Source organism: Euprymna scolopes, chromosome 7 (genome assembly GCF_053919585.1).
Source record: "Euprymna scolopes isolate OS-2025 chromosome 7, ASM5391958v1, whole genome shotgun sequence".
Taxonomy (NCBI): domain Eukaryota; kingdom Metazoa; phylum Mollusca; class Cephalopoda; order Sepiida; family Sepiolidae; genus Euprymna; species Euprymna scolopes.
Window position 1 is genome coordinate 111889186 of NC_136488.1, and position 16502 is coordinate 111905687.

General features: G+C 35.2%; 1 protein-coding gene across 1 annotated transcript in view; it reads left to right on the forward strand.

Moving 5' to 3' along the window:
- Nucleotides 1–15879: 15879 nt before the first annotated feature.
- LOC145279888 (ferric reductase 1-like) overlaps nucleotides 15880–16502 on the forward strand; it is a 459209-nt gene continuing 458586 nt past the window's right edge. The window contains exon 1 of the mRNA XM_080131362.1: nucleotides 15880–16135. Coding sequence (XP_079987488.1) covers nucleotides 16115–16135 — 21 coding nt within the window. The 5' untranslated portion in view covers nucleotides 15880–16114. The remainder of the gene's footprint in view (nucleotides 16136–16502) is intronic.

Consider the following 16502-nt stretch of genomic DNA (forward strand, 5'->3'; position numbering starts at 1 on the left):
AAACAAAATACTGAAAGAAATCTACCTAATAAATGTCACCATAACATATTTGTTTAATTGGAGTTTTTATTAAAGAAAACTGCGATAATAAATGAACATTGAAGAAAGGTACAATGCAGTAATCTATCGACATCTATGTCTCAAGTTGTGTCGCGGTTTTCTTTAAAAAACATTTTTTAAATAAATGTAACAAAGTTAAAAAAGAAAATTGTAGACAATGTATGACAAGTCAAACGCTAACACGTCTAATGCACAAATTACACTGCGCCTGTGTGATGGTACAGGGAATTCGGTTTGTACTCATTTGCATGAGTTTGCGCCTCGCGAATATAAAAGACGTCGGATTTTCTTTGTGAGGGCAGTTCTTATTTTTCATTTGCTTCGGTCGGCGAAAGAGATTTTGTGTTGTTCGTTTCAGAAAGAGGGTCAAGAAGGGAAATACTCAGTATCGCGAATCAAGGTCAGGAAGGAAGGGACAGTAAGAAGAAAGAATTGAAAATAAAACATTCTGCTTCAAGCTATTTCAGTGTTATGACTGAAGAAAGGAGCGACCAAGGTCAGTTTGCAGATGGATAAAAGGATCCCCGTGGTGGTGGAGATGTTGACCATGGATGGAGATCTATTGGGATTCGATCTCTTGCTCGGAATTGATGTCATCTGCCTGTTGGGTGCCGTTCATATAAATGAACATGGTGAGGCCAATTTCCCGAAGGAAGTTTGCGGTGTCGGCACTGCTGTTGCAGTGAAAATAGAACGACCTGACTTTGATGTCGTATTCGACCCAACTAAGAAACATTGGACGGCAATCTGGAAGTGGTCGAATGAGCAGCCGCCATAACAGCTGATCAATCAGACACCTATGCCCAAACACATTCGGAAGGACTATGAAACTTTAACATGCCTGGTTATCTCCCACTCTGCCGTAAGGACTCCGATAGACTCCGATAGACATATGTATGTATGGGCTTGGAGTCTATATTCGTAACACCATCCCCCTGACTAGAAAAACAAAACTAGTATCAGACAACCAGACCTTTATGCGCTTCAGGCTAAACATGCAACATAATATTAGCTACTTGTATTTTCTCTACACTCTCCCTCAAAGCAGGACTGTACCCTAATAAACAAAGTCTCTGACAGCATAGATATAGCACTCTCCCTCAATACTAGCGAACAAGTACATGTATTTGGTGACTTCAATGTCCACCACAGTAACTGGCTTGGATTCTCTAATTACACAGACGTAGCTGGTAGCACAGCACTAGCAGTATCAGAATTTTGGGGGAATTTTCAGCCGAGTCGCCATTTTGAATAGACACCTATCTTTCTATCAGATTATAACAATATGAAAACGTAATTTAAACCCGTAAATTTTATTTCAATAAAACGAGCAAAGACCAAATTTTAATATCATAAAAGCTTTAATAGAGAAATAAACAATTTTATTTATTTTTCCTTCGATTTCTTCACTTAACATTACACGGATTGTCAAACAATAACATTACTTGAATCTTACGATATTTATTTTAACGGCAAAATAAAGAACTTACCTGGTTAATGAGTAAGATATGCTTTCTTTTAATCTTCCTGTATGAGAATTTATTCATATTTATGTATTATAATCCATGTATTTTTAAATGGAAGGATTTTTCCAACACATATCGCGACAACGCGTGTCTTTCAAGAAAGTTGTAAAGACACCGGATGTTAAGATTATCACTTTCTTATCTACGGAAGCCTATAAGTGTAAAAAAAACACTAATTAGTAATCTCGATATTTGATTATATTCCTTCAAATTTTCCACTTTTAAAGGTTTTCGGAGGCGCTGAAAACTGAAATAACCATTTATATATACGGCAAACGAAACTAGTAGTTTCCAAGATAAAAAATTTTACAAATGATCACAAAGTGGGGGGGTCACTTTTCTATAATGATGTGACGTCAAATGGGCGCCCATTTTATGGCCACATTGCAATGAACAGATTTGGCCGTAATTTTAAAGGAATTTTCGAGGGTGGCTTTATATTGACCCTATATGAATAAAGGGAGATAACATCGTCCTTTTTTTAATGTTGGCGCCTTTACGCTATCGTACATGAAAACTGGGATTTTTTATTTTTGGATTTACACGGATTACGAATGATGAAGATATGAAATGTAAATTTTTTTTTTTTAATATCTTAAAGAAATACCTGATTTTTTTATTTATTATACTATAAATCTGCATTATATGGTATCGTTTTTTTTTTATATCGAAAAAAAAGGAAACCAGGAATTAAATATAAAAATACACACTGACCGAAAAATATTGACTGGAAAATTCTAAACAAAAATTAAGCTTCCACGTAAAAAAAAAAACAAAAAAAAAACACGTGGTTATCGAAAAAAGAAGGATTTAAATTTTGGACTTTACCGGTAAATTTACAGATAAGTGATATTTTTTTGTTGTTTTAAATTTGAGTATTTTATTTATTGATGTTTTATCTTCAATTTGTGATATATAAAACGTGTCGACCAAAATTAATTATTAAAATTTTCATAGACATTTCAAAATGGGGGGGGTGAATTTATAAAACAACGTTTGTCTAAAATATTATATTCAGTTTATCGGAAAGAACATAAAATTTTACATTTACCCTGAAAAAAACGTAACAATTGAACGAATAGGAAAATTTTGATAGATTTTTAAAGTTTAAAAATTGAAAAATATTCATCTCATAAAAATCAATTGATTTCACTACGTAACAAAATGGCTCCCTGAGCGCACGCACGCACTTTGTAAACACTGTTTTTTTAAAAAATGAAAAATAATATTTCTATTATTTTTTAAACAACTTAAATAGTTTATTTTGGAAGCATATTCTATAAAGAAAATAAATAACCCACTTTAGAAAGAGAAATTACGAGTTTTCTATATTTTATTCGCAGTTTTCTGTTAGGGGTGTCAAAAATTCCCCCAAAATTCTGATACTGCTAGCACAGCACATAGCTTCTCTATATCTCATTCTCTATCACAGACGGTTACATTTCCGACACATTTCCCAGACCAGCAAGATAAACATACCTCACTTCTAGATCTATTTCTGACAACAGTTCCCGATGATTGTACAACAAATGCTCTAGCCCACTCGCGAATGCTGATCACACTGTGATAATGGTAGAAATCACCCTAAATTCTCGCCCTAAAACTGAAGACCCACTATTACAAAACGACTGACTGGAAAGCCATCAGAGAACTCATCAGAGATGCCCCATGGCGAAATATCTTTTCTCTTCCAGCAGAACAGTGTGCAAATGAGACCACTGCAATTGAAGCACATGTTCCCTCACGGAAATTCTATAGCAAGCCCCACTGGTTTACTTCTGCTTGTGCAGCTGCCATTGCTCAAAGGCAGCATGCGTTCTGCAGATTCAACTGACATAAGCCAGCTCAAACAGACAGAAGTATATTGAAGCTAAAAGTAATTGTAAGAGAGTAATAGCGACAGCTAAGACAAATTACACTGAAACCACCAGAAAATGTATCGAAGTACAGAAATAATGGAATCCGTGATTTTTGGAAAATCTACAACAGTGTAGTAAATAATGGGCAGTCAACGATTCCCTCACTATCAAACAATCATGAGGTTGCTTGCATGGCAACCGACGAGGCTAATCTGCTTGCCAGGCGGTTTTGCCTCAAACTCCACACTGGGCCCGGCACACCGCTCCCTCCTTGACTTTGCGGACAGACGCCACACTAGACGATTTAAAAATCATCTCTCCTCAGGTACATGGTATCATAAGAAATCTAGACATCTCAAAAGCATGTGGACCTGATCTCATTCTGGCTGTGCTATTAAAAAAACATGCTCTGCTGGGGTTGTTCCAGTTCTCTCCAAACTTTACAATAAATGCCTTAACGAATATTGCTTTCCTGACTGCTGGAAAACCGCTTCTGTGGTACCAGTCTTCAAGAATTCTGGTGAAAGAACTGACCCACTAAATTATTGCCCCATTAGCCTCCTCCCACTTTTCAGCAAAATATTTGAGTCCTTAGTTAATCAAGCCCTAGTCCAACACCTAACAGCTGCTAAACTTCTGACCGACAAACAATATGGATTTAGGCAAGCCCGTTCAACAGCAGATATCTTAACTGTAATCTCTGAACGTATATACAGTTCACTGAACAAAACAGGGGAGGGTAGAGCGGTAGCCCTCGATATATCTAAGGCTTTTGACAGAGTATGGCACGGTGGTCTTCTAAGGAAAATTAAATCATATGGTATTACTGGAAAGATACATAATGTAATTAAATCCTTCTTAAGTAAGAGAAAAATCAAAGTTTTCCTCGATGGTCGTACATCTAAACAATATGATATAAATGCGGGAGTACCTCAGGGGTCTATCCTTGGACCTTTATTATTCGTGATATTCATAAATGACCTCCCTGATAAAATTGTTTCGGAGATGGGTATATTTGCTGATGACACCACTCTTTTTAACAGGCACGAGGGGAAAACAAATGAACACATATCTAGGGAAATGGCAGAAACACCAGAGGATGGCCGCCAATCTGTAGTGGAATGGGGACAAAAACGGATGGTCACATTCAATGCTGCCAAGACTAAGCTTGTTTCTTTCAATAACTACAAGAAACCTTCTCTATCACGAATAGCAATGGCCAAGGACACATTACCTGAAAGCACTTCCTTTAAACACCTCAGTCTAATGTTTACAGGGAACATGAACTGGAATAGATACATTGAGAGCATTGCCAAGGCTGCTGCAAAGAAGGTGGGCTCTCTCTACCGAGCTAGAAAATTACTTACGCCTGAAAGTATCCTGTACCTCTATAAGGCCACCATTCGCCCATGTATGGAGTACTGTTGTCACATTTGGGCTGGTGCATCTGCTGCTTGTCTCTCACTCCTGGACAGGGTTCAAAAGATAGTCGCCAACCTCATAGGTCCTGAACTGTCATCTAGGCTTCAGCCTCTGTCTCATCGACGAAATGTTGCATCCCTTTGCCTGTTCTACAAATACTTTAATAATGAATGCTCTGACGAACTACAAGCACTTGTACCTCCTCGCCATGACTACTCCCAACAAACCCGACAAGCAACTAAGTCCCACACCTTTACAGTAGAGATCCCTAGGTGTAGGAAAGCCTTTTACTCCACTAGTTTTTTCCCCAGACTTTGGAACTCCCTTCCAGGATTCTGCTTTCCCAACTGTACTGAAATGCAGAAGTTCAAGTGTAATATGAACAAACATCTTGCTACTCATTTCCCTTCATAATGCCCCTGCAACTTATGACCCCGATAGTAGCCCCCTACTTCAAAGTGGCACTGTGCCTTGTTTGGGGTGAAAATTGATTTTACAAAGCATTAAAGCAACTGTTGACATATTTTGTAGCTGACATTACCAAAACACATTTTTTTTTGTGTGTGTAACAAATATTTAAAAAATACTGGGGAAAAAATAAAGCAAAGTCTCATGAATAAAGACAAAATAACAATAACCAAAAGGGAGGTAAAATATAAAAAGGGGGCAAATGAAAACCAAACCCGAAAAGTATATCAATTTAGTTAAGTTTTATTTAAAGAAATAAAATGCTTTTATTTCCAAGCAAGGGTTAACAATTAACGTTAAGTATCAAGTGCAAAAAGATTTTTTTAAATTGAACATACAAAAAAGACTCTTTAATTGAGAGACTAATTCTAGCATTGATTCTATCGAATGGAAGACAAAGTTAAACTTATCGTCCGAACAACAGTAACAAATAAAACGGGAAAATATACGCTGTCCCTTTAAAACCTGAAAGGAAAGAAACATGCGAAAAGGGTTTTTATAAACGTTTTTTTTTTTTTTTTTCGATCTTTCTTTGATAGGCTTTCTCAGTCGTCTAGAACCTTCTGGTTGTAATAATTATTTTTCTTATAAAATAAAAAGGTCCTTATAAGAAGGGAATTTCCGTTGAATCGTCTTCCAAGACAATTTCTTTCCTGGAAAACACGTGTGCCAATAATCTGCCTGTCTTCTTGTCTGACAGACCAGCAAATTTAATACCCCAGTTTCTTCGTATGTCCTTTTTGATACTAATAGTTTCTCAGTTGGTAAGATCTCGTTCCTTATAATTAACTGGGAATGAAATTGTAACGTCAACGTAGTGTTTAATGTGGAAAAAGTTTTTTGACGGAGTTCGAAACCCAGCATCTTATGCTGATGCCGGCTAACTCGAAACTGAAGTTAAACAGACCAAAAGCTTTTCCTCCCTCACCCATCCCTCCTGGCAGGGCAAACCAGGTGACTGCTGAAAAGTAATGATGATGATGATGATGATGATGATGATGATGATGGTTAATTAATTAATATACCCTTGCAAGTTAGACAAGACCTTTAAGAATTGGAAATAATCCAACTTCCTTCATCCAACTACCACTAAGCGAACAGACATGTAAGGCACAAGCTTCAGATGAATGTCTCTGACATTAAAACAGGCGAATATCAATATATAAATTTTCTTAGTTTCATCATTTTTCTGAACTCACAAGTGGCCCGTGAAGTCAATACCCATATGCAAGAAAAGTGAGGAGTCTGATTAAGAGATCATGTGGTAACGCCTTGCCGCCAACGTCTAACTTTGTTTTATTCAGCCCCATACATAAAAGGGGGTAAGTATTCAAAATTTATCTATTTTGATCTGTGACGAACTGTACTCTGAGAGTGCAGAAAGCTGGGTAGCCTGTCAATGGGACTGTTGGAAATGAGTACACTACGGCTGTGCAGGTCTAGACGAATGCAACAGGACCCCAATCTTCATTTGTGAGCTCTGTGAAGACTGACTTATTCAGACCAAGATCCGTCTCGCTTTGCCCTAAACATGGGGCAAAACGGGACAATACAGTTAACTGAATAAATCATCTGTATTTCTTTTGAAAATAATTTCTCATCTTTTTTATTGTGGCATTGTTTTCCAATATTTTGAATGTTCAGTACACAGAATAGACATTTTTTCCAACACTTGTATTCGGAACAAAATACATTCTTTATTAAAGGATTCGATCCTAGACTCATCAATTTCTTCTGTCAAATAGACTCTGACAATCTGTTCTTCTAAAAAATTCAAAGATTTCAAATAATCATCAATTTGATTTTCATATAATGCCAAACTAGCTACCCACACTCTTTCCGCAACTCTAAAAATTAAAACAATATTTTATCTCTAGCTAACTTCCTTCTCTGCACCAACGAACAGTAGTAGAAGGAGAGGAAGCCGTTTTTATGCAGCTAAGCTTCGCCCCCAATAACAGCCCATCAAGACTTACGTCAGTAAGAAACAGAGAGAATGAAAGGGGAGTGACCAAGAAAGAGACGACAGATAACAAGGACAGGGAGGGGGTAATTGAACAAATCCCAAAGGTTACAGATTTCCTTAAAAGAAGAACCAATGACGTAACCTGCTTTTTGGTGCTCAAAAAAATCCCCGCTAAAATTTAACCAAGGAGACAATATGACAGCCAAAACTGGCAAAGGTTAGAAAAAACCTATACCACCAAAAACTAATTAAGGAGGGGTGCAATTTCTATAGTAAAATAAAAGGGAAAAAATATACTATTAACAGAAAACCCTTCTTTTGATCAGGTTCCACAAAATCTTAGCAGACCGTCGAAATTATTATCACTTCCAATGAGGGTCACCTCGGCGTATAAAAACGTTACCAATACAAAGACAAAGAAAAGCAACACAAAAATGAGAAGAGAAAAGACTTAGTGGATAGAAACAAACAAACAATTTTATTAAGGAAAGAAAAAAAGAAACTTGGAGCTCAGAACACGAGATATCTGCTGCTAGGATTTTGCTCTCAACTGCAAAGAAAGTCCTTTGTGTGGTACAATTATGAAAGATAGTAAGAAAGACAAGTTGAGAAGGCCTTTTTTTTTAACTTATTGCTATGATATGAGATTTCAACCAATGTAGGTTTCTTTAGAAAGGTCGAAATACTTCAAAAATAGTTTGTTTCCTTTGTTCGCAATTTACGTTTACATTTTGTAATGTCGTCTATTTTAAAAATAAAAGTCCTCTCGAGTAGATTAGTTGAAATATCTGCAGACAAAGATAACGTATCTGAAATAATGTTCCCAGAATATTCTTTTATAGTGAGGAATTCATTTCCTTCATTTCCTGACGCAATAACCTGAAAAAAAAACATACATAGTTTATCGTATAATTACGTTCTTTGAAGATGCAAGAAGTCCGGTAAAAAAAAAAAGAAAAAACTTCCTAGTTCCTTATTTGAGTCCGCTCAGAATAGAAATATTCTTTTCTTTTGACTTAGAAAAAACTGCAGCCTGAGAGGTATCCATTTTCTTCAGATCTTAGATAAAATATCTATTTATAGTGATAGATACTTCCAATTCAATCTTTGTTAGTGAGAATATTTCCCACGCGAGTCTTTTCTCCTGCAAGCTTTTATTTTTCCGACGTATTTAACTGTCACATCCTCGACAGATTTCTTAGATTTACTTGAAGTAGATTTCTCCTAGAGAGATAGGAATTCGTCAGGTAACTTAGACGCAATCACTTCAGCATTATAAACTTTGCTAGGTAACTTAGACGAGTTCACTTCAACATTTTAACGTCCTGTTTAGATGGAGAGAAGAAAGCACGTCAACACATTTAAAGTGTCAAGTCCGAACTGTAAACTATAGCTTGAATTTTATCACAAAACGCTGGAATGCACAGATCAATCAACAAGCAGAAATTAGTCACATGACCGACAACATCAGCAACAGGGAAGCAAATTCAAGAAAAAGAAAGAAGAAATATATATAAATAAAATTCTACAAATGGGGGAAAAAGCAAAGTCTCATGAATAAAGGACAAAATAACAATAGCCAAAAGGGAGCAAAATATAAAAAAGGGGCAAATGAAAACCAGACTGAAAAGTATATCAATTTAGTCAAATTTTATTGAAAGAAATAAAATGCTATTGCTTTTATTTCCCAAAGCAAGGGCTAACAACTAATTTGAAGTACCAATTGCAAAAAGATTTGTAAAAAAGACCATAAAACCCCTCTTTAATTGAGAAACTAATTCTAGCATTAATTCTATCAAATAGAACGACAGAGTTATATCTTTATATGTTTAAACAACAGTAACAAATAAAACGAGAAAATATACATTGTCCCCTTTTAAAATAATCATACAAAAATAGTTTTACCTGAAACCTGAAAAGAGGGAAGCATGCAAAAAGGGTATTTAACAATGTTCTTCTGCTTTCAATGTTTCTTAAGAAGCTCTCTCAATCTTCTAGAACGTTTTGGTTCTAATGTTTTGTTTGTTTTAATAAAAGGTCTTTATAAGAAGGGAAATTCGGTTGAATGCCTTCCAAGAGAACACGTGTGCCGATAATCTGCCTGTCTTCTTGTCTGACAGGCCAGCAAATTTAATTTTGTCTCAACGCAGTTTCTTCATTGGTCCTTTTTGAGAATAATAGTTTCTCAGTTGGTAAGGCCTCGTTATCTTATAATTAACTGGGAATGAAATTGTAACGTTAACATAGTGTTTTACAGTAACAAAAGGGTTTTTGACGGAGTTCGAAACGCAGTGTCTTATGCTAATGCCGGCTAACTCGAAACTGAAGTTAAACAGGCCAAAAGCCTTTTCTCTCTCATCCCTCACTCCTGGCAGAGCAAACCAGGTAACTGCTAAAAAGTAATGATGGTGATGCTACCAGTCACACCAGGTCAAGGGCAAAAAAAGCCGAACTCCACCCTTCCGCCTGGCACCACTTAATGACTGCTAGGATTAAAAAATAAAATTCTCAAACTATGAGGAATTATTGATAACATTTAAAAAACAATCTATCGACATTAATGTGACAAATCGTGTCACAGCTGATAACAAGGAAAATGCTAAAAAGACAAAGATTTGTTTCGTTTTAGTTTTCTTTATTCCACCAGTCCGAATTTTATATAAACATGGGTCACATGACATGGTCATCGATACAATGTATCGAAATAACACATCTATGTGTGAACATTTGTTGTATCACAAAGGGGATCGTGTGTGATCATCTAATCAGAGTTAACGTCGTGTGTGATCGTCTAGTGTTTCTTTCTATTAAATGATATGTTCATATGCCGTTGTGCATGTGTGTGTGGTACATGTATTTTTCGACATACCTTCTGCGTCGTGGATGTTGGTCCATCTGGAATCATCTCATGTTTTGGGGGGAGACGGTACCTGTTTTGGACGAAGATTCATTCGCTCCAACACGGTGAATTAGTTTTATAGTTTATTTCACTTTCCAGATCTCGCAGAAGAATGGAAAATGAATCTCTGGCTTGCTTGATTTTTCTTCGTCTCGTTTCTACACACGTCAGCTCCCCCCCCCCCCAGTGAAGAGCAGGAGACGTCTGTGAAGCCGTCCGTCGCGTTCTAAGCCCAAACCAAATCTCAACGATTCAGTTAACCTAATCACGTGACTCACACACAATCTGATCAGCTGATCCTGACTTCCGGTCAACGTGTCTCAATATAATTTACACACCTCCCTCTCTCTTTTCTTCCCCTCTCTCTCTGTCTCTCTCTCTCTCTCTCTCTTGATCCATTCTCTAACATTCCTTCTGTCCTTATTTTCAAAAAATGTACGCATTTTTAAATTCTAGTACATTTTTTCTATATCTACACAACCACTCGGCTAAGATCAGGCTAAAAAAAAACTTTCCAATTGACTTCACAATTATTATTTATTTTACTTTATTTTTTTATTATTGGATCAGACCCTCTCTGATCTTCTTGGTATTACTTTTGGGGTGTAGGGTATTCCTCCCCTGATCCACGTCAGCTGCTTTATCCAGCCATCCTTATGCCGTAAACTAGAGGTCTCACTTTACCTCTTTCGAAATTGACGACTCCTTTCATCTCAAAAGTGCCCTGATCGTATCCTTTGTCCGGTTGTTCTATTAAGTATGGCTTTGTTTTCATTTTGTAACTATCTTATCTTTTCCGGGACATCTCAAAGCTCATAATTAATCTTCGTGGTTGGCTTCCAAATTTTAAGATATACCTTTTTTATCACACTGATTCACTTGGATTTCCTTGCTCGAACTCTTGGAATTTTTATGAAAATTTAGAGAATATCACCCTTAGCTAATTAACCTACAACCTTTGCGCCATGATTCCTATTTGAGCCTACATTCTAGCTAATGGCCCGATTTTTGTGACTTTTCTTTTCTCTCATTACAGCTTACAAGATCTAGCAGAGATATCGCACATTCATGCATCTCTAAAAAATATATAAGGTATATCTTCTTACGTACATACGGTATATTTTACTTTTCCCTCACATCATTAAGCTATATGTGATTTGCCGACGGTACTGCCTCTGATAAGTCTTCGGTACCCTTAAGGATTCTCGTATCCTCTCCACGCTTGTCTCTAATTAATTAAGCCAAGTCTTACCTCCTGCTTGGAATCGTCACGTGCGACCAGCTTCTTTATAAGCACTTAATTTTCCACAGGGTCCATTTTATTCTCCGAATGGGGCATCTCTAATGCTTTCCTGGCAAGTTACTCTTCTTGCGAAAAATATTTATGGACTTTAAAAAAAAACACACAAAAAGCAAATTATTAAAAAAGAAAATCTCTCTTTTGGCTTATCACATCTGTAAAAACTTCTAAAAGATACCCGTTTACGTAATTGTTATTTTTGTTCCACTCCTAAAATTCTAATTTTTTTCTATGCCAACCATTTTATGAGTAATCTTATTTTTTTCTAGATCATTTCATTTCTAATGTATATACTTAATAATGACTACACATCCGGAGAAAAATTCCATGAAAGAAAAACGACACAAAAAAATTCTATAACCATTTCGAAAATTAGAATAAATATCGACTGAACCTTTGACTCTTCCAAAACTTAAGAACTATTTGAACCTTTATTCAACCCAGTAGTGTGTCTTTTTTAAATTTTTTTTTATTTCTTACACTGCTTAAATCTTATTTCTTTCTCTTTTTCTCAATCTTCTTCTTATTATTATTACTATTATTATTACTTAATTAACAACATGTGGTTACTTTTTATATTTTTCATTATTTCAATAAACCCCACGAGGCAAAGATTCACTCATCCTCCATTCTGCGAAAAAAAATACATGTCAAAGAACAAGAAAACCCCACACAATACCGATTAGAGAAAGCATCAATTATATAAAAAATAAAAATAAACAAATTCTTACAAAACATTCACAAAGTCTCGTCTCACCAAGAATAACATTTCAAATAACAAAACACAGATTCGTGGCAACCCAAGATTGTCCACGTCAACAAATTCTGAGGTCGGTTGTATCACCTTTACCACCTCACAGAATATCAAAAATTAAAAAAAAACACAGTCGTTTACAAAAATTATATAAACATTTACAATACATAGTCGTTTCGAAAAACAAAAAAAACCGACTCACTTATAAACTTCCATTCAATCCTTCACAAAACAAATGTTCAAATTGATCGAAACTAAAATTGTCCACGTCACCCAAATCTAGTTTTTTTTTGGGGGGGTTTAAAGAAAAAAAAATCACATTTTACTCATCCAAGTGATTATTATTACGACCTCTTCTGCCATTCCCTAAAAAATATACATTTTAACATTTCATAAAACATTTTACATCGATTTACATACAATGAATAACATCTTTCCACACCAGAAAAAAAAAATTCCTAAGAAAAAAAACCGTACAATTAGATTTTAAAAAATTCACATTGGCAGCCTGTCCATTGTTTCTTCACAAAAAGTACACATTGTTTTTCTAAAATTACACGGAGCTTTTACAGTTTACAAATCGCAACATTTTAAGTGTGTATAATTGTGTAGCTTCTAACTCATACCAAATATTTTTGATTAACGTTCTCTCTCTCTCTGGTAATGTGACAGGCTCGTTTCCTCCACACTTTACACATTGGCTGTATATTCAAAATCAACAATTTATTATCAGTATGTCGATCAATATATCTGGGTTTTTTTCCAATTTCTTCTATTTATTTTTTCTATAAATAACGTTCTTTTTTCTTTATTTCTATTTTACACAGTGGCTGTATTAATATTTTTCTTTGTTTCCTCTGTGTTTTCAATTTTCATATTCAAAATCAACAATTCGTTATCTGTATGTCGATCGAACTATCTGTTTTTTCTCTTATTTCTTCTTAATTTAGCATATAAATCTATCTATACATAATTTTAATGTGTCTATTTTTCTTTTAATTTTAATCTATCTATATTTTTTTCACTATGGAAAATCCCCAGGTTCGATTTGTTTTTTCTTTCCACCCATGTACGGGTGGACTGGTCCACTGGCACCAACATTTGTATTTGTTGTATCATAAAGGGGATCGTGTGTGATCGTCTAATAAGAGTTAACGTCGTGTATGATCGTCTAGTGGTTCTTTCTATTAAATGATATGTTCATATGCCGTTGTGTGTGTGTGTGTGTGTGTGTGTGTGTGTGTGTCTGTGTGTGTGTGTGTGTGTGTGTGTGTGTGTGTGTGTGTGTGTGTGGTACATGTATTTTTCGACATACCTTCTGTGTCGTGGATGTTGGTCCATCTGGAATCATCTCGTGTCTTGGAGGGGAGACGGTACCTGTTTTGAACAAAGATTCATTCACTTCAACACAATGAATTGGTTTTATAGTTTATTTCACTTTCCAGATGTCTCGCAGCAGAATTTTTTTCCTTTCGCTTCGACGACGCAACGAGAACATGCCTCTCGCGTTCACAACATCGTTGTTACCAACACCGCCAACACCATGATACACACGCATTCATTCCGCACATTTTCTAAAGTAATAACAACAAATCACTTTCCTCACGAATTACTTTCCTCATGGGACTTTTTTTAAGTAAGGCGAACTTCGCCAGATAAACACAAACTTTAAAATAATCTCATTATTTTCACGCAGGACTTTAACCTTCTAAACTCCTTGATTCCACGAAGGACTTTCATCTAACATTCTAATCATAATGACTTCGAAAGAACTTTCACCAATTGGACCTTTGTTTATTCACCTTGTTGTTTTTATTAAAAAAAATAAATGCGGTGCATTTAAATCAGAACGAGGTGTCATTTTTTTTTTTCATTCATTTTTTTATTATTTTGTTTGGGGCAACGAGATTTAATTTTACTTAAACTAGGTACCGCCAAAACTGGGGGGGGGGGGGCAGGTCAGTACTTTTTGACGGACCGTCTTTTTAAAAATCTACCAAAAATCAGGTAATTATCCGATCAATACGAAATTTTCAGCGATTATTAGGAGAAGAATGAACTTTATAACAGTGTACTTATTTTTCATAAACGATATTTATATATATTTTTTTTTGCTTACAAAACCCCCCCTTGTTTTGAAGTGGGAACAAATATGCTTAAAATAATCATCTGAAACTGAACAAAACATATTGTGTTGTTGATTGTGTTTAATTATCCCGCTTTTGAGTTTTGAAGTGTGAAATTCGGTGAATATGTTAAGTAAAATAATTAATTTAAGTTAAGCAAAACAAAAAAAAATTTTTTTTTATATTTATACGAAAAAAGCCATTTTAAAATTTTTGATAAATAAATTAACAATTTTTTTTTAGCGAGCCGAATAATGCATGACCATTATTAAACAGAGCATGTTTTGAATAATCGATACAAAAAAAAATTTCGATAAATATTGTGCCCTTTGTGTAAAAAATAGCATCATTTTTTTCGATCTCGTTTGAAAACGTTTGCCGCCTTTCGACTACGGTGGACCAAACGCGCTGAAATAAATTTTTTTATTCTGCTTTAAATTGCCCCCTCCCCCCATTTTGGGGAGCCTGGCCCCCACACACATACACATTAAAAACCAAACTCATACAAATGGTCACCCATCTGGTACTGGCCAGCCTCAGCTTAATAATACATTGAAATTTTCGTCACTGAAAAATAAGTTTTTTTGGCCTGTTTAGTCTTCCATAGTTTTCGTCTCATCGAAAGAAAACGTAAACAGAGTCGATCTGAACTCTTCGGCGACGCGAAATATCTGGTTACATATATGAATAAGTGGAATTATTTGAAATTCAGGTACTTATATTATAATATTTTTGCATATTCTCTTAGAAAATCATCCTAAATCTTAGTTAGACAATAAATGAATAAATAAATTATTTCAAAACCCCTTTTTTTTAAATATTTAAGTACGTTTTTTGTGCAAGACAAAAAATAACAATTGTTAACTTTTTGGGAAAATAACATTTAAAATTGAATTAAAAATAGTAGAAAAAGTTTTACATTATTCTGTTTTCTATATGATAAAATTCAGGGTTTTATCTTTCTGGAAAAAAAAAAGTTACTCAGAAATAATAGATTTTAATAAATGTAATTTAGTTTTAAAAAACAACAACAACTTGATTTTGCGGCCATTTTTGGCGGTGCCTAACTTAAACTTTCTGCACCCCTACAAATAATAACAGTTCGTGCAGTTTAACCAAACTTATAAACCTGAAAAATCATAGCAGTCCGCCTGGAGGCCATATCATATATTTACTCATTGACTCCTACCTAATTTTCGTTAGGATTAAACTGTAGTATCTGTTATGTTCAGTTCCAATAAGTCGTCCTCCTAGCCATTGCCTCTTCCGAGAAAAAAGGAAATAGGTCTGTCGCCTGTGGAATTCTCACCTGGGATTGCTGGCGAGGTTGATCATGGCTATTCTTTTTTGTACCTCTCAAAGGAGGCCAGCAAGTTCTCCCCTAATAAACTTGCCTTGTGTCTAATTTTATAATCGTGGGAGGAGTTAGTAAACAAACTTCTTTATTGCTTGTTTTTTTTGTTTGTTTGTTTTTTGGTTTTTTTTTTGGTTTTTTTTTTGCTTCGTCATATTTGAACTGTGAAGGAGATGACACGAATAGAAGTGGAGGGGAGTAAACGAGTAAAAATAGAGAAAAAAAAACTACTTATATACAAACTACATTCACGTTCAACCACTTTATAACTTATTCTCACGATCCATTTACAACGAATAAGCAAAAAGAAAAACCGCCACTTCTCATAAGAACGATTAACACTAAGGGGAAGTAGATACTGGTGTCTCTATTTTCAACCTATGTTTATAAACCGTAAATCGGTAAGTGTATTTTTTGTTTTCAATTTTGTCACCAATGTCGTCTTTGTTGTTGTTGTTTTTGGGCGGATCCCACTTCTTTTGACTTAAACAGTCAAAAATAGCAAATAATTATACTGTCAAATATACGTACCGATTACCCATTGTGTTGCAATTAAGGTTTTAAACAGTCGAATACCGTTTCATTCACAAAAAAAAAAAAAATCCGTCGTTCTTTTTTGCTCACTGACACGCAAATTTTCTTTTTTTTCTTCTTTTTTTTCTTTTTTTTGTGCCCTTTCGCTGGTGTTAATTCGTAAAAAAGGGCTCGTTTGTGCTCTTTTTAACGTTCGGGTTATCATTTTATAGGTAGTTTTATACGTGAGTGCAC